The 18107-nt window shown below is 45.5% G+C and overlaps 1 protein-coding gene across 1 annotated transcript; it reads right to left on the bottom strand.

Annotated features, from left to right (window-relative positions):
• Window positions 1–4371: 4371 nt before the first annotated feature.
• Window positions 4372–18107, bottom strand: SFRP4 (secreted frizzled related protein 4). Its single transcript, XM_068152728.1, has 6 exons — window positions 17481–18107; window positions 17250–17330; window positions 17093–17158; window positions 14286–14484; window positions 10414–10477; window positions 4372–7878 (listed from the first exon to the last, which is right to left on the bottom strand). The coding sequence occupies exons 1-6, from the start codon at window positions 17920–17922 to the stop codon at window positions 7693–7695; spliced, it is 1038 nt and encodes a 345-aa protein (XP_068008829.1). The 5' UTR covers window positions 17923–18107; the 3' UTR covers window positions 4372–7692.

Genomic DNA, 18107 nt, shown 5'->3' with positions numbered 1-18107 from the left:
ATTTGGCTGGGCTTTGTAAAGGACACAAAAATTCTTCTGTAGCTAATACATTCTCACTATTGTTGTCCAAGTCTTTTGGAAACTGAGGTATTAAAGAATGACATTCAATTAGTTTACTTAATGATATTGATTAGAAGTGCAAAATCCAGAGTGAGTCGAGTCTTTCATAGGGTTTTTTGCTGTCTCTATAGTACTTAATACAACCAGTTGTTAGAAAGAGCTTCCTGACAAATATTGCTGCTGTGGTGGGGCATTTGTTATTATAGACATTGCTCCAGTAGAAGTTGGACTGAGCATCCTCCTGGTGGCCTGTTTTCACCTACAGCTGCTTTACTGCCATGAACTTGACTTGAGGCTAGCTAGTCTGTAGGAAGTTGTGATTAGTGAAGAATTTACATGTCACCTCAGTGAAGTGAGTTCTGAGAAGCATATTCAGAAGGGCTGTATGTTCTTTGGCTTGTCTTTTACTTCAAAAACCCATTAAAAGTGTTCTTCCTGGCAGTATTACAGCACTCTGAGTCTTCTGGGTGAAGCAGTCTTAGAAAAGGCCTGAGTAGGGCAATTTCAGATACCTCAGCTCATTTCCTGAGACCTTTGCTGGCTTCTCTACCAGTGGGGCAAACACAGTGTTGAAATCTTAGATGGGATTATTTCTTGCCAGCAGCAGAAATTCCAAAGAAGGCAAAATGCCTTTGTCTTGTGAAACTTCTGGTGGAAGTTGACAATCAAATAGTTTGATAGGCATCATACACAGGTTTGGAATGCCCTGGGTCCCCTTTATTGTGCTCTTAGAAATTTCAGTTAGCTGTAGGAGAACAGTAGCCTAAGTGTGATATGATTTTGTATCCTGAGTTATGGCTTGTTTAACCATTCTTCATCCTCCATTGCATCACTCTTAATCAATAATAGATTTCTTTTCCTTCAGTTCGGTTTAACTATTAGATGTTGAAGGCTTCATATGTTCATGAGTATTAGTTATGATCCCTGCTTGGTGCTTGGCTAAAGTGAGCCAGTATCTTACATGGAAATGCATAAATCTAGGGCAGTGTTTCTTCCTCTTGCACAAACATCCAAACCCAATTTGAAATGTGGGAACATCCAACTGATTAACTTTTCTTCTCCTAAGTATGTTCTTGCCCTCAGTGTCTTTTAGCAGCCTTGGAAAGGAGGAATTTAAGAGATAGATTTCAAGACAATAAAAATCTGGTTCGGTCAGCTGATGGAGGGAGTCAGATTCATGAAGGGTTTGTATCTTTGAGCTACAGCCTGTCGTACAACATCAAAACACTGAACATGCAAAACCATGGTCATTGAAAACCTGCCAATATTTTATGATATTACTTAGTCTTATGAAAGGTGTAGCTCAACACTTAGGTACTCTACACACAGTTTAGGCTGTCATCCACTCTTCTTCCTATTACTGTGACATGGACATGGATGTAACTTACAAGAATGTGAGCTCTTGTGGTGGGACCAGCAAGCATTTGCACTTACAGAATCAGGAGGACTCTGTTCCATCAAACCCCATCAAGTCTCACACATGAAAATCCTGCAGTTAAATTGACAGAACTCCTCTGCCTCTGTCCTTTTACCTCTTAGCTAAAGGCCAGATCAAGAGAGAATGTGACCTTCGTGACCGTTTATTTATGAAGTATCTCGTGGTTCGGCGTAGAATTAACTGGGGCAGTGATGTGAGCAAAACTCTTCCAACACTAACAAAAGATAACATAACTGTTCCTCTGATTTTTGTCCCAGCAGAGAGAAATGGAACCACAGGGCCATGTTTATTTGTACAACAGACCACACATTTCCTTGTTTAGGAACTTTAATGAAATCATAATCGGACACTAAGTCTATATTAAAGATGTGTTTTGGTTTGGAATGGTAAACAAGCCAGTTCTAAATCTCAAAATACTGTTCAAGAAAGATTAGTGTGTCTGATTGTAATGAGTATTTGTAGTGAATTACTGCATAATAAAATGAGAGAAGTGGGGGGAAAGCCAAGAAGATGGAGTCAATCAGCTTGTGGCTGTATACCACTGTGGTGTTTTGCCTTTGCTCCGACTGCTGAATGAGATACAGGGATGGGCAGGTCAACCTTGCACATCTCTGTTCCCTTTATCTACAGTTCTTTGTGAGTGAATGCTGAAGTTTTCTGATTGCCTTGCTCAGAGGACAAACACTGATGTGCTCTGAGTATCTACAAACCAGAGGTTTCATCATACTGCAGCCTGAAGGAATCCACAATTAGGGTCTGTTTGGGGCACCTCTTGTGCACTCTGATGCATACATTAACCTTCTGTCTGTCAAACTGTGCCATATTTAAGGTACTTATGGGGTTTGATCTTAGTATTGTCATGCAGATCTAGAGAGGAGTGTGTCCTCCTAACCAGATGTTTTCCTTTATCCTTATTGCCATACTGGTTCACCCACAAGCCTTCTGGCAGCAACAATCAAAGCCAGCCTGATATTGATTGCCCGAACCCCCTGAATTTACTGCATAGCAAAGTTCAGACTTCTGTTTCACCTTCCAATAAGGCTGATGTTTACTTTCAGAGATGTTACAGGAAACACAGAGCCAGCAGTTGAAATTAAATGTAGTTTTTCCACAGAGCCTTGACTAGCTCTAATTAGATGTTGTGGACCTCTATCAAAATTAATAACTTGCCAGCGATTGGCTTCTTTCCTGTAAATGGAAAGAGGTTTGAATGTTTGACCCCCTATTGACACATTTATATTTATTCTGAAAACTCATAATTGGAGCTGAAGTGGTTTACCAGACAGATCTGCTTGAGGAAACATCTTTAGCTGGGCATTTAGGTTCAACTGCTAAGCACAACCAAAAATAACACCACCACACACACCCCCCCGCCACGTGTGTCGGTTGTGCATAATTGGAGTCAGTATTTTTTCAGGTCTCATTCATTTGGAATCTAAGCTACAATGCTGCATAAAATACTTTAAGAGCTGTTTGAGCATTTTGGACTGGAAAAAGAAAAAATCTTTTTATTTGTACAGGAAGTATTTCTCAGTTCTATGCAGCAGCGACTGGATGAAAGCAACAAGGTCACCACCACGCTGAAGTGATTTCAAGTGACCAGGTCATTCAGGTCGTGTCAGAGGGGCATTGATGTTTTCGGGTTGTGTGCTGTTTTGGTTTTCAAAATGTGGTTCATGAAAGAGCTCTAATTTACATTTAGAGTGAGCTTCTAAAAGGGTGCCAATTATTCCCATTTAGAGTAAATATTTTCTCAGCTTTCAATCTTTTGGACCTGAGGGTAGAACATGCAGTGAAGATATTCAACGGCAACTCTTACCAAACTGGGCACAGGTGTGTGGGAGGTAGTAGGAAACACGCCAGAAACATCTGTTGGGTGCTCCAGGCAGGTTTGGTTTTATATGAAGGAAATACTAAGCCCCTCAGTAGGAAGACAACTGTATCTGAGACAAAAACACATTTGACACTTCAAACTTTGGCCTGTTTGGTTTTCAGCTGTAAATAGGGACAGTAACTACTTTCCTCCAGCAGCAAGTTCTTTGCTGTCTCTGCTAAAGAAAGGTTTCCTGACTGTGGTGCTGGGGGGCACTAACACAGCAGTGATCACATCTGGCCATGGATGTGCACGGGGAGAGGTGAGCAGAAAGAGGAGGGGAACGGAAGTGATGAGCAAGCTACGTGGGGAACTGGGAGAATGCATTTCCCTGCTCCAAGAGCCATTCCTGCTCCAATACCTGCTTCACACCTTCACAAGCAATGGGCAGTGGGCTGGAGGGCAGGGATGTTATGTTTCTGGATTCAGCTGGCACTTGATGCCACAGTGAGTGAATCATTGTCAGGGATTTTAAAAATGGAGTGACTTGTATTAGTGTTGAATTGGGTTGAGCCATGGCTTCTTAAAGGGCAGGGGGGAAAGGATTGGGGAAAGCAGACTACCTACTGATTCACCTGCTCTTGGTAACACGAGGTCCCCTGCTTTTTGTTCTACTGCCTTTCTGCCTCCTGTATTTTTGCCATATCAGCATGAAAGTCAGCATAAAGCACCCATTAAAATGTCAAGGACCTTGGAAAGTTCTGGTTTGGTGCATCAATGTTTATTCCAACTGACTGGAACCCTCAGTCCAATGACAGGAACTTCCAGAAGGAACGGTGACAATTCTCTGTAGAAAAGAATCTTTACCTTTGTCTTCTGCTTTAAAACAGAAGAAACCTCTACAGTTTTATTCTAAGATTTGTAAAATAATATCTAATGTTGCTATGGAGTCTAGCTAGCTGCTCCAAAGGTTTCCTTTAACGAGCACCTGGTGAGGTTCACAATAAACCTTGATAAAGTGAAATATCACAGCTTTGGTGTTTGTTGTTTTAACATCACATTGACAGGACTGCCACACATTCTTATTAGCTAACCATAGACATAGGATGCTTTCAGTTGGGACCAACAGGCAATCAAAGCCTAAGAACTCCTGCTACACAGTGGGTAAAGCAGTTTTGAAAGCTTTCCAAGCATACAGCTCTTTTGGATCATGTTTGTTCATTCAGCATTTTCAAACTCACCTTAGTCACCTGCAGTGAAATTCTGCCTCCTTTGGTGTTGGTTTCAGCTTTTCCATTTCACTGTACAGGATGAAGACTTCATCTACAGTCTGTATTTAGTTGGTGGTCTGTTTCTTTAAGCATGTCAAACACACACATCCTTCTGAAGTCAAGAGATGCAATATATGCTCAGCATTCCTGGCACCTGCGTTGAATTTTGGGTCTCATTTTCAGCAGATGCTCCACTGAGGTAAAGTTCTTCATCAGCCCAGAATGAGCAGGAAGGGCTGCAGTCAAATGCTGACTGTTGCATATTTTAACCAACTGTTCAAAACTCAACCAATGGTCATGCAGGCTTGGTTTTCTCCCCCCTCAACTACTCTATATGCTAGCATTCTGGCACAGGTTGCCCAGGGAGGTGGTAAAAGCCCCTTCCCTGGAAATTTTTAAGGCCAGGCTGGATGTGGCTCTGGGCAACCTGACCTAGTGTGAGGGGTCCCTGCCCATGGCAGGGGGCTTGGAACTGGATGATCCTTGAGGTCCCTTCCAACCCTGACAATTCTGTGACTCTGTTTTTGAGTAGCACCTCCTGTCCCTTTCTTTTAAGCATCCAAACTTGGCATTGAAGCCTTCAGCTCATGTTAGCAGCACATAACCAAGTATATTACTTCTGCTGCCAAGATCACTCCAGCATCTTCTGTCTTGAATTTCACACATGACAATCTCCTTGGAATTCTTGTAATGGCAAAGATCACTACACTGAAGTGACCAATTGGCATTTTGTGTGTAGCAATTGGATGTTAGTTTACACAGAACTCTTCCTTTTCTGATGTAGACTCTACCTCAGAAATGTTGATTTCATTTTATAGAGAACAGAACTGCCAGGTCCACTCATTAGTTTTGCTGCAGGAATTGGAGAAGGTTGTTCAGGTGTCTGCCAAGGCCTCTTAGGATGTGAATGTAAGCAATCTTCTTATGTGTTAAGAGAAATCAGCCTGTGCTAGCCATACTGCCTCATCCAAGAGAGATATAGCATAAATGCCACCTGGGAGTTACATTGAGCAGATTGCTATCACCTTTGCTATTCTAATACCTCATGTGGCAAATGTGAACTCAGTAAAACTCAGTACATAAATAGAATCATAGAATCACCTGGGTTGGAAGGAACCTCTAATGGTCATCTAGTCAACCCCCCTCTGCAGTGGGCAGGGGCATCCTCAACTGGATCAGGTTGCCCAGAGCCCTGTTGAGCCTGACCTTGAGTATCTCCAGGGATGAGGCCTCAACTACCTCCCTGGGCAACCTGTTCCAGTCTTCCACCACCCTTATGGTAAAGAACTTCCTCCTAATGTCCAGCCTAAACATCTTCTCCAATTTCAAACCAATGAACCTCATCCTATCCCTACAGGCCTTTGCAAACAGTCCCTCTGCAGCCTTCTTGTAGCCCCCTCCAGGTACTGGAAGGTTGCTGTTAGGTCTCCCTGGAGCCTTCCCCAAACCACTGCCCCTTGTCCTGTCACTGCAGGCCTTCATAAACAGTCCCCCTCCAGCCTTCTTGCAAGCCTCCTTCAGGTACTGAAATAAAAGCATCTGCTGCGTTTGTCACCATTTGCAGTGTAAATGTCACCTTCTGATCAGCAAAGCTGCTGCCAGGCAGTTGTTTTGGGAAGCTGATGAATAGGGACAAGCCTTCTTTAACTAGTTCTTTATTTGGTATGGGAAAAAGGTTTAGAAATATGGTGTCAGAGGATAAAAACCTATCCAAATGAAGACTGAGCCCCGGGGAGCCCTGTCCTCTCCTTCAGGGCTGCACAGTAGCTGTTGGTTATGTTTAGGACAACGCTTCCATTCCAGTTTTCATACCAAAGCTATATTATAGCAAACATAAGTGTTACTTTGATGAATTCTACAGATCTGCTTCACTTCCATCTGTACTTTCAAAAAATACTGATTTTTTTTTGTTTTGGCCAATCAGTTGCTTAAATACATTTGAAATTATAACAACAGAAGCCAGCCTGAAGTACCATTGAAAAAATAATAATAATAATAAAAGTTCTGCTTTCATTGCATTTTTGCTACACAAACCCACAAGATCAAATGCTAACACTGTAAGCATATTTTTTGGCACACAGATAACAGTGAATCACATAATGTATACCCAGATGCTTATTGGTAAACTGCTGTTGAATGCTCTGAGCAAGGGCTGCTATTCCAAAGAGCAGATTCAACTCTAGCAGCTGCAGGAGTTGCTGCCCGAGATGTTTGCCAGAGGTTACCATCCCTCTGCTGCTCCTCAGCTGCCACAGCTCTCAGCTGAACAGACTAGTGGCAGACCAACTCACCAACTCCTACACCAGTGCACCTTCTGAGGAGACAAGAGGTGCCCCTCAGAATCATAGCATTGTTTGGCTTGGAAGAGACCTTTAAGGTCATGGAGTCCAATCGTTAACCCAGCACTAAACCCCACTACTAAGCACCACGTCTCTGCATCCTTTAAATACCTCCCAGGTTGGTGATTCCACCACTCCCCTGGACAGTCTGTTCCAGTGCTTGATAACCATTTTGGTGAAGAAATTTTTCCTAATGTCCAACCACAAGTTGCTCTGGCACAACGTGAGGATGTTTCCTCTTGTCTTATCACTTGTTACTTGGGAAAGGCTACTGACCTGCAACTTGTTACAACCTCCTTTCAGGTAGTTGCAGAGAGTGATAAGGGCTCACCTGAGCCTCCTTTTCTCTGGACTGAACAATCCCAGTTCCCCCACCCACTCCATGTAAGACTTAAACTATCAACCTTTCCTCACCCAAGTAAATCTCCAACCTCTGTCTGGGAAGCAGGGCAGGCAACTGGCATAAGGAGTTAAAACCTCTGGCAGCCAAAGCTAGATCTATCTAGAACTGCAAATCAGAGCCCTAAGATAAAGGTCAGGCATCTTGAATATGCCTACCACGTAGTAGTAGAGCAAGCCTACACTCTATGGCTTGCAGTGGCCTGAAGAGAAGAAGAAAACCTTTACTTTTAAAAGTGCAGCAAAAATGTCTATGGAGAAAGTGTTGTGAGTTTTTAAGGCCATGAGTTCTGGACTACTAGAGCATGCCGACTGAGCCAGGTGGTGCCTCTCATCATGCAGCAAAAGTCTCTCTTCTTAGAAATGTCACACTCATACTTTCTTAGGGTTGATTTCTCTCTGGCCATTCCTTGTTTTAATGGCTTTTTTGGGGCCACTGACCAGCGGGTTGGTGTTCTTGGTCGTTTTGGGGGCTCCACTCCGCCCGCTGCGTCCTGCATTCTGGTTCTTACTGCGGGCTACTCGCAGCTTTTGTTCTTGCAGTCTCTCTTCCCACCTCTGTGGACATGCAGAAGACAAAGAGGCTGAGTTAGGGAAGGACAGAACCATAAATAGTTACATCTCAATCAAAACAAGTCTGAACCACTGGTACTAGTGCTGCCCTTAAAGGTTTTGTGCTCCTGCCTGTGGGATCATTGATCCCAGCAGTCGTGGCGCTCTGCAGGGGCAACCTGCCACATGCTCTTGAATCAGAGATTGTCCACAATGCCAGATGAAAATGACAACAACACATCTCATCTGCACTCTGCAGGTGAATGCACATCTCATGTCTTTCCAGAAACCCAGGAGAGCTGACACCATGCTGTCAAAAAGAGAGGTTCTGTACTCCTCTGCAGGCTCACTCTTTGCTGCCTTACCCTCAGAAAAGCCTGCAGAAAGCAAGCTATCCTTTCACAGGATGTATTTCAAAAGGTAGCTACAAGGGAAGGTGGTTTTTACTTTCTGCTTTTCCCTGGGCATGGCAGAGCTCCTGTTACAGGCAGCCAACAAGAAATGACCACTGAAATCACAGCACTCGGAGCTGCAGTGGGATGGCCATCAGTAATACACCTGTGGCTTCATCCTGTGGCAACCCTGAGGAAGCTTGAAGTGCAACGAGACCACTGAGCCCACCAAAGAGAGCAGCTGTCAGATTTCCAAACCCACAGGTCCAGTAGTTAGAAAACAAGCTTTTACAGGGAGAGTAAGTGGCTACTCAATCCAAAATATGGAGAGATGCATGACAGTGCAGCAGAGGCTGCAGCCTTTCACCGCCAGGAACAGAAACACTTATTCTAAGGAAAGCAAGATAGACTGAAGAACCTGGAAAGGATCTCACCTCTCCCCTCTGCTAATGAATTTTCTTTTCTGAAACTCCCAAAGGCAGGGGCTTTGCCCAGGGACCAGAGTAAGAGAAGTGTTCTCCGGATCTTCTGCTTACAGTGTCTGCACTGACCCTGTTGCTACTCAGTCCTGGCTAGAGAAGAGACCAGCCACGCTGTGGTTATGTTAACAGCTGTCTTCTGTGGTCCACAGACAGCTCAAAACATTAATTTTAAGTGGTAACTCAAAAAAACACCCACAAGTTGGATGCAAGTCTACAGAGATGAATGATGGGCATGAAAATGAAGCCACTCTGCTGCCTATCTCCACACTGACTATCTTTGTGTAGTCAGGGTCATGACAATGCACCCTTACAAACCAAAAACCTTCAGAGGGAATTTAGATGTGTTCCATCCAGAGATGTGTAAGCAAGGACTTAATTCATCACACTCTTAGCATCAGAGGGAATGACACATGCTGGGGTAAGCATTTGCTCTGGCAGCCATGCATCTATTTGGCAATCTGGAAATGAACCTCCAGGCAGGTTTCAGGACACAATTAGAAGTGACAAAACAGTGTGAGGAGGCCACTAAAACACAGCCCTTTGGTTGACAGCTAAGGGATTTTGAGAACTTGAGTCCCCTGTCAGTATTCTGCTAGATCCCACAGGGGTATCAACTGACCTTGCAGTGTAGTTAATTTTGAAATATTTAAAGCATTTTTGTTTTTCACAGACAGCTTTCACATGATCCTATGGTTGAGCAGAAATGAGAATGATAAAGGCAACAACAGCATTTTCCTGCATGAAGCTGGTCTGTAACCTAAAAGCTGCCACTGATGGCTATGCACCTCTTTATTCCCTCAGCTTTATCAATTGCCTATCAATTCATAATTAAAATAAAATCATAGAATCATATAATCAACCATTTTGGAAGAGACCTCAGAGATCATCAAGTCCAACCTATCACCTAACACCTCCTGACAACTAAACCATGGCTCCAAGTGCCACATCCAATCCTTTTCTGAACACTTCCAGGGTCGGTGACTCCACCACCTCCCTGGGTAGCACATTCCGCTGGCATGGGCTTAATGCTCTGAAGTATTACCTGAATTCCACAAATAACTTTCTCCCATCTCTAAATGTGTGAGGGAGACTCAGACACTGTCTTGCTCCACCTCTGCTTCCCACTATAAAGAGGAGTTTACAAGCAGTAAGCTTTTCCTGCCAGTGTTCCCTGACGCCACTGAGGGGATGCCCAATACTTTGAGCGGGTGTTCAGTAGGAAGCAGCTGGTGGAGTCTCCATCTCCACAATGCAAAATTCAGTGCAGCAAAGCCAAGCTAGCCAGGACAGTGGAATTTCTCACAAGGTGTGGACTGACAGTTACTGGCCTTAGCAGTGATATGAAACAAATTCCTAGTCATGGTTGTAATAAGCCAGAACGCACACAAGGATCATCCAACCATCCTGTTCAGGGACAGTTTGCAGGTAAATCAGAAATAAAGTAGCAATACAAATTTAGAGACCTGCAATGCAAGACTGAGATTTTCAAACTCTCAGTGACACTCATATGGACTTATGAGCTGTAAAAATGTTGATGTGAAAATAACAACACCCAGAGGTGATACGGATACCTGAAAATCAGAGCAAGTTATTTAGTGCTGCAATAGGACAAAGGTGTTCAACCTTCTGTGAAGACTATCAGCATTCCTCTCTTTGGTTGTCTTTACCTTAAATCTTTTGTTCAGCTGATCTTTCCATTTTTCCACTAGGCATCCATCAAGAAGCATCAACCTGAAAATTAAGAAATAAACACAAGTTGTAGATATTTCTGCTTTTGATTCCCGAGTTGCCATTCCAGAGGACTTAACACAGACTCAGTTGAAGTGCACCAGGAGGTACTTGGTGCTGACAGTTTCTCCGTGTGGGAGGATAGGTAGAAAAATCTTTTTCTCCATCCCTAAATGCTTTCCAATGGATTTCTCCATCCATTTCTGTCTCTCTTGAACTGGGGAGCCCAAAACTGGACACAGTATTCCAGGTGTGGCCTCTCCAGGGGAGAGTAGAGGGTTAGAAGAATGTCTCCAGACCTGCTGGCCACACTTTTTTTAATGCACCACAGGTGCATTAAGAAAGGAAAACAGTTTTCAAGAGAAACTAAAATTTACAGCACAAACTGCAGTGCATGGCCAGTACTGAGGAAACACTCAGAACACTTTGTCCTCAGCTGCAGCTTTTCTGCAGGGGAAACTCTCCTGCTTTGGTCACTGTTAAGACAAAGTGAAGGGTTGAGTAACACCCCATGAAACTCTTCTGAAGTGTATGCACACAGATTTTTACTCATTTCCCCTGTATTTGTGTGTGTGTGCCAAAAAGCAGTTGACACTAATGCATTTTATTCTGAATCTAACAAAGCTGCTCCACATGCAGCAGTTAATGCAGCTCAGCTGACTGGTGGTCACACATTATCTGACCATGCACAACCATCTCCACTTCTAACCATAAACCCACGAGGATGGCATTATGCATTTCCTACAGCTAACCACTTAATGAGTGCACTAACGTGAATTTGGCCACTGATATTTGCCTACCAGTGAAATCTGCCTAGCCCCTGTAAGAAAATACTGAGTCTGGGTGCTATGAAACAAACAAAACATAGGTTGGACTCAATGATCTCGAAGGTCTTTTCCAACCTGGTTAATTCTATTCTATTCTATTTTTAATAAATGTGGAATGGAATGGAATGGAATAATGGAATGGAATGGAATGGAATGGAATGGAATGGAATGGAATGGAATGGAATGGAATAGAATAGAATAGAATAGAATAGAATAGAATAGAATAGAATAGAATAGAATAGAATTAACCAGGTTGGAAAAGACCTCAGAGATCATCGAGTCCAACCTATCACCCAACACCATCTAATCAACTAAACCAGGTGCCTCATCCAGGCTCTTTTTAAACACCTCCAGTGATGGTAACTCCACCACCTCCCTGGGCAGCACATTCCAATGACCAATCTCTCTTGCTGTGAAGAATTTCTTCCTAACATCCAGCCTAAACCTCCCCTAAGCAGCTTTTAGAATATTCTAGAGCTGTCTGATGTCACACCTCACCTTCTAAGTCCCTACCTAGAAACAACTATTTTATAGCACAGGGATGCTGGAATTTCTGTATCTCCTCTACTGCTAAATATTTCAGTAGTTTACCTTGTTTAAGTAGTTTAACTTTTCTCTTTTCTTTTCATTCCCTTTCTTCCCTCTTTTTCTTTTCCCTTTTTGGAGATACTGGGCCTTAATATGCTTTAATTCCAGAAGGGTTTACTTAGACATCAGTGTCAACTGGACACATCAAACTATCACTATAAATGCAAACAGTTTCATACAGCACTTTGCTGGTGGGTGAGGTGCACACAGAATAGCAGGTCCTGACTTTCAGTTTCCATGAACAGTGTTGCTGCTCACACCAGTTCCAAAAGAGTACAAACTGCTGCCACTCACACCCATTAGCCACAGAGCATCCACTTTGCCCAAACACAAAAGGACTACAGTGAGTGCAAGGTTAGCATGATACACACCTCTTTTTCTTTCCAAAGAGAGATTAGAGAATGAACATAAAGGATTGAAGCTAAGGTCATGCTGTGATGAGTGGAACCACAACACTCTGATGAAGCTTCTGTTCAGGTCAAAGCATCCAAGAAGGATGGAGAGGGACTGCTAACAAAGGCCTGTAGTGATAGCACCAGGGGCAATGGCTTCAAACTAGAGAAGAGCAGATTTAGATTGGATGTTAGGAACAAGTTCTTTACCATGAGAGAGGTGGAACAGTGGCACAGGTTGCCCAAGGAGGTGGTTGAGGCCCCATCCCTGGAGATACTCAAGGTGAGGCTGGACAGGGCTCTGAGCAATCTGAGCTAGTTGAGGATGTCCCTGCTGTCTGCAGAGGGGGTTGGACTAGATGACTTTTGGAAGTCTCTTCCAACCCAGACCATTTTATGATTCCATGGCTGAGTGAGACCCTAACCCTATAGGCAGGCAATGGGTGTTTTGCCAGGGACCTCAGCAAAGACACAACTTCCACTAATTTTGCTTCTGGCATTTTACAAAGCTACTGTAACCCAAAACCTTCTGTTTGCATGCCACTGAGTTCAACAGGAAGCACATATAATAGTCCATGTTTCTTTTTCAAATCCATTTTAGTACACTATGCAAAATAAGAAACCTCAGTGGCCTTTAAAAACCATCACAACATATTTAGTGAATGGTGTGTTTTTCCATAGTAATGGAGAAGCAGATCACAGCCTTTCACTTTCAAAACCTCCCCTTCCTGACAGCCTCACGAGGGTCCTTTCCACCAAAGCTCTGCAGCTCAGAGCTCCTCCATCACAATCTTGGTCATGGTCCTTCTGCATGACTGAGAACAAGGATCCTTAGAACAGCTCACACAAGTAGAGGGCTCTAAATAACCTTTGTGAAATACTTCTGGACCTGGAAGGGCAAGGTGCTGTGTAACAATAAAATACTGTTAGCTCACACAATCCTGTGCCTGTGAGCTCACCAGGGGGAAAAAAAAAAGGTAGGGTCATAAAGTATCAGATGGCAACTTTTAGAAACACTATAAAATGCTTTTAATAGATCAACATAAAACTCATTGGAAACATGGACGTGGCCCATCAAGTGCTGCACACAGATGTCCTGTGGGCCTTACAGTCACATCATGCTGTGCAAAACCAGCCTGCACGTTCTACAAGCAGCCTGAGCTCTAGCCCACAGCACACATGGACCTACCACACCACAACCTGTCCTGGTGCTGTCTGGTAATGGGGATGGGAGGTCACTTTCTGCTCAAAGGACCCAGCAAGAAAAGGGAGCTGTGATTCATCACTCTCTCCCCTCCAGAGCAGCATGTGGGATTTCCTCCCATGCCTGGAGCTAGGCTGACTGCCAGATGAACGATCTGGTAAAGTTAGTGTTGTTTTGTCTTTTAATCATACAGCAGCACTGGCAAGCTGCTCTGAGAGTATTTACTTTACATCTGGAGCTCCAATGGCTGCAGCCTTGGCTGGTCCCAGTGCAGCTGTGGGATGGGCACTAGTCTGAAGTATGGGTACGCTGGCAGAGAAGGCCTGGATCTGCCTCCAGCAGCTCTGCAGACAGGAGATGTGTATAATTTTCTGTCCCCTGCCCTGGGATGGGTGAGGCTTGTGGTCCTGCTAACATGGACCACCATCTACAGCCACCATTGGGCTTGTAGCACACAAAGCAGCACATACCTATGGAAAGCAGGCCTGGAAAAACATTCCTGAAAGCTGGAGATGCCTGAGCTGCTGGCTGATGCATTAAGCAATATGCTGACAGCACCAAATGCCACCAGACTGCATGCCCCATGTGCAAGCAACACTGCATCATGGCACAGAGATGAGACTGGAGAAAAATTAGTTGGGCAGGTAGTTGAAACATGTAGGCAGACACTGGGTTACCTTCAGAAAAACCATCAGCAGCGAATTGTTAAATAAACCTCACAAAACATGGCCAGAAACAGAGCTTTGCTGGGCCTCCTCCCCACCTACACCACCTTTCAACACCACACAGGCAGGGCTCACCTTGAGCGCCACTCATAGCACATGATGAGGACGTCCTGCTTCGGCTGGAGGGGTGGACACTGGCAGGAGGAGTTTGTCAGAAGAGGCACCTGAGACAGAGGAATCGGTGTTGAAGACTTCAGTATGTCTCTGACTTCCACCACGGTTGTGACCTCGTTGCAGCTCCCTCTCTCCACGCTTTTGACCTTGGCGTGAATGACTGCGACCGGGAAAGCAGAGGCATGAGAACCACAAACGGCCTCGGGACGGAGCACAGCTCAGCTCGAAATGAGGCTTCCCCAGCTGAAAGCTGCTGCTGTGACACTCCAACCGCTTCTTCATGTGTGGGCACACACAGTGGCTTACAATAACAGAGGCCTGATCCCGATTTGGTTTTCAATAGGGCTGTTGACAACTGTGAAATCAAACAGCTCTGCCAGCTCAGGCCGAGCGAGCTGGCCTGCAATCACACACACAGACAGCTCCTTTGGCTCTGGCTGGAACAGCCCCTCACATAAATCAGATCCATTTGATAGCCACATCTGGCTATTTCCAATTAAGTCATAAAGAACTCACTTTAGTCTGAGTTCAGCCTTTTCAATACAAAATTATTTCCCTGTAGGTTGCATCCTTAAATAGAAGAAAGAAAAATCATAGAACTTGAGGATTGTTTTGGCTGGAAGAGACCATTAAGATGGTCAGCTCCAACCACTGACCCAAGGGAAGGTTTGGGACAAGCAGTCAGATGCTAAGAGGCTTAGGATTGTCATGATTTATTCAGTCTATACTTTTCATCTTTTGCCTTGGTGAAACTGTGTGAGTTGCTCTGAGGATGATCCCTGGCTAACTTTATACCTGTGAAGGCTGGCAGTGCCTGCCACTGCAGCATTTCATCCCTTCTCTCTTGGGAGAAGGGTCAAAACAAAGCAAGTAGCATGATTTGTACATGAAGGACGCTGTCTCTAGGAAATGTCAAAATAGGAAGAGTCCTACTGTCACAAAATCCTTCAGTGAAAGAAGCATGAGAAGTGTAAGTACCACAGGATGATCAACCTGCATCAACACTGCCTCTGGTCAAAAACCTTCACATGGACCTACAAATGTTTGGAATCACAGAACCACAGAATGTTAGGGGTTGGAAGGGACCTTGAAAGATCATCCAGCCTAATGCCCCTGCCAGAGCAGGATCACCTAGAGCAGGTCACACTGAAACACATCCAGGCAAGTTTTGAATACCTCCAGAGGAGACTCCACAACTCCCCTGGGCAGCCTGTTCCAGTGTTCCAGCAATTTTTATGCAGTCTGGATTTTATGTGCCAACTTTATCAGGCCATGTGTAGCAGCTACAAAGCACATGAGACACTTCAGTTTTGGAGACACACAATCCATTTTCAAGTCTGACTGACATCAAGTTTTGAAATCCAGCCAGATCAGTTAGATTCTGGATGGATTTCAGGGGGGGGTAAAGGATTTATGTGCAGCTTTTCCTGCCTTGACTTGTCTCTCAATTAATTTTGCATATAAACACATCTATTCATTTCAGAGGAGACTGAATAGAAACAAACCACTCAGAAACAAAAGTCTGATTTCACACATCCAGTGGAATTAAATTTTGGATCCCAACCTATGGTTTTAATTCAAGCAACACTCCCACTGAAAGCAGAATTCGTGTGGCTAACATCTGCATTTCATTTTGGAAGAGTCAGTTTATATCACCGCCGCTTCCTGTATTTCAGACAGCTGTGGAAGTTCATTGTCCCACCTGGAACATATCACTGTGCTGCACTAAGATGGATTAAGGGACTATAAAAGCATAAATGCACCAGAATTTCATGACAAGAAAGGGGTGAAAAAGTGTACAATTACCTGAGTTAAAAGTCCAGGTTGATTATTCCAACCAACCCAGGGTCTGGGAAATTTTTTTGCCCTATACTAACAAAGAAGCAAATAACTACAAATGTGCTTGCATATAGTGTCAGACAAACAGGAATTGCCTGGACAGTACAACCCTACTGCAGGAGAACTGAGCACACCCTGTGAAGAAGCAGCTGTCATCTGAGAAAAAGCCCATCAAGCACACAAGCCCAGCACACCACACGTTAAGTTCAGAGTTCATAGGGGCTTTCTACTGCCATTACAGACATTTAAGCTCGTATTGATCTGATCTTAGTTAGAGCTCCTCCTGACAAGCATCAGAAAACCAAGGAGAGAGGGAAGGGGAGCATGGGGAGAAGAGGGCTGAGTAGTTACTTGTATTGCAAATACGTCATGCAACACGATAAAACTATGGGCCAGCTCCTTGCTGGGTGGTGCAAACTGTCACTGAATTCAGTTAATCTCTGACAATTCTGCACCAGGTGAAACTCTGGCTAGCGAGCAGAAGAGCAGATGAACTTCTAAGTAGTATTTTTGCTTTGCTTCAGCTGCATTCACATTTACAAGTTATACTGAGCTGTTCATTCCACCTGCTGGATGAAAACAGGGTCTAGTTCAAGCAGCACACGGTCACACTGCACTTACTGGAGTGACCTTTAGAGATGAAAGCACCCTTTCTGCTCAGTGACCTGTTGATCCCCCTGCACATTAACAGCGTTTCACTGCTTTCACCAGAAACACACCATCATCTGTGCAATTACTGCTGCCTGCATGAGCTGCGGGCTTTGGAATAGCATACAGAAGTGTCACTGGGCAAAAACCCACCTGGAAAGGCTATAATGTACTCATGCTGTGCTCGCTGCACCCACACGGAGCTGCCTATTTCAAGGTACAGGGTGGGCACTGAGAGGAATGGGACAGGCAAAATGAAGCATTTTCTCCCAGACACTTACTGTAGCTGTAGTTCTTGGCCAGGTAGGTCGACAGCGTAGGCTTTGTCTTTTTACACCTGCATCGCTCTTCAAAGGAAGAGAAGGGGAAACGGTTGAGGGGTGCCAGAGGGGCCCTGGCTCCGGGGAGGGGGAGGTAGGGGGGGTACCCGAGGCTCACCCTGGCCGCGGCCCTTGCAGTCGGGCTCCGAGGGTCTCTCATGCACCATCACACCCTGCGTGAAGTCCGTCCACTTCACATCTGCAAACGGGGAACGAAAGCTGTCGAGGAGATGCTCCTGAGGCAGGGGCATGGGGGTCCCGCAGCTCCCTCAACCCGGGGCACCCCGCGGCAGGTAGGGGGCGGGTGGTCCTCCCTACCGCCCCAGGGAGTCACCTCCGGGGCCCTCACCCTCCGGCAGGTCGGTGACGATGGCCTCGGGGGAGATGCAGACACCGCGGTCATAGACGGGGAGGTCGTCGCAGGCGAGGCTCTCGGGCCAGCTGTGGTTATAGCGGCGCATTATGGGCTCGCAGCCGTCGCGGGCGCGCTGGCAGACGGAGCGGCAGGGTTTGATGGGGTCGTACAGGAACTCCAGCGTGCAGATGGGAGCGTACATGGCGCAGAGGAAGAAAGAGAGGATCGGGCTGCAGCCGGTGGCCACCAGCTCCTCGTACTGCTCAATGGCGAGGACGGCGTTTTCCTGGGTGCTGTGGTGGAGGTGGTTTGGCATGCGGGTGATGTTCCAGGGCATGGAGCGGCACATGGGGATGCGCACCGCCTCGCACGGTGCGCCCTGCGCCCGTGGGCTCACCCGCAGCCACAGGGACACCGCCACCAAGGCGCGCAGCATCCTCCTCCTCTTCCTCCTCCTCCGCCGCCGCCCCGCTGCCTCTCCCGGCACTCGGCTGCAGTGGAGTGGCGGGATCCGCCACGCCGACAGCCATGGACATCTCCGGACCGCATTTATACCGACGGCACGAGTGACGTGGGGCTGATGGCGCTCCCTTGGCAGCACCGCTCCGCCGGGGGGTGGTG

Source organism: Melanerpes formicivorus, unplaced genomic scaffold, assembly GCF_026170545.1.
Source record: "Melanerpes formicivorus ecotype bairdi unplaced genomic scaffold, bMelFor1.0.p_v2 SCAF_24, whole genome shotgun sequence".
In the NCBI taxonomy this organism is placed as follows: Eukaryota; Metazoa; Chordata; class Aves; order Piciformes; family Picidae; genus Melanerpes; species Melanerpes formicivorus.
This window is presented reverse-complemented; position numbering and strand designations above follow the sequence as displayed.

Excerpts from the sequence above, each read along its gene's own strand:
- SFRP4 (XM_068152728.1), bottom strand. The coding sequence starts at position 17,922 with ATGCTGCGCGCCTTGGTGGCGGTGTCCCTGTGGCTGCGGGTGAGCCCA. Across the intron at positions 17,159-17,249 it reads CTGCAAGGGCCGCGGCCAGG|AGCGATGCAGGTGTAAAAAG; the intron begins GTGAGCCTCGGG and ends CTTCCTTTGAAG. Across the intron at positions 10,478-14,285 it reads TGCTATGAGTGGCGCTCAAG|GTTGATGCTTCTTGATGGAT; the intron begins GTGAGCCCTGCC and ends CTTAATTTTCAG.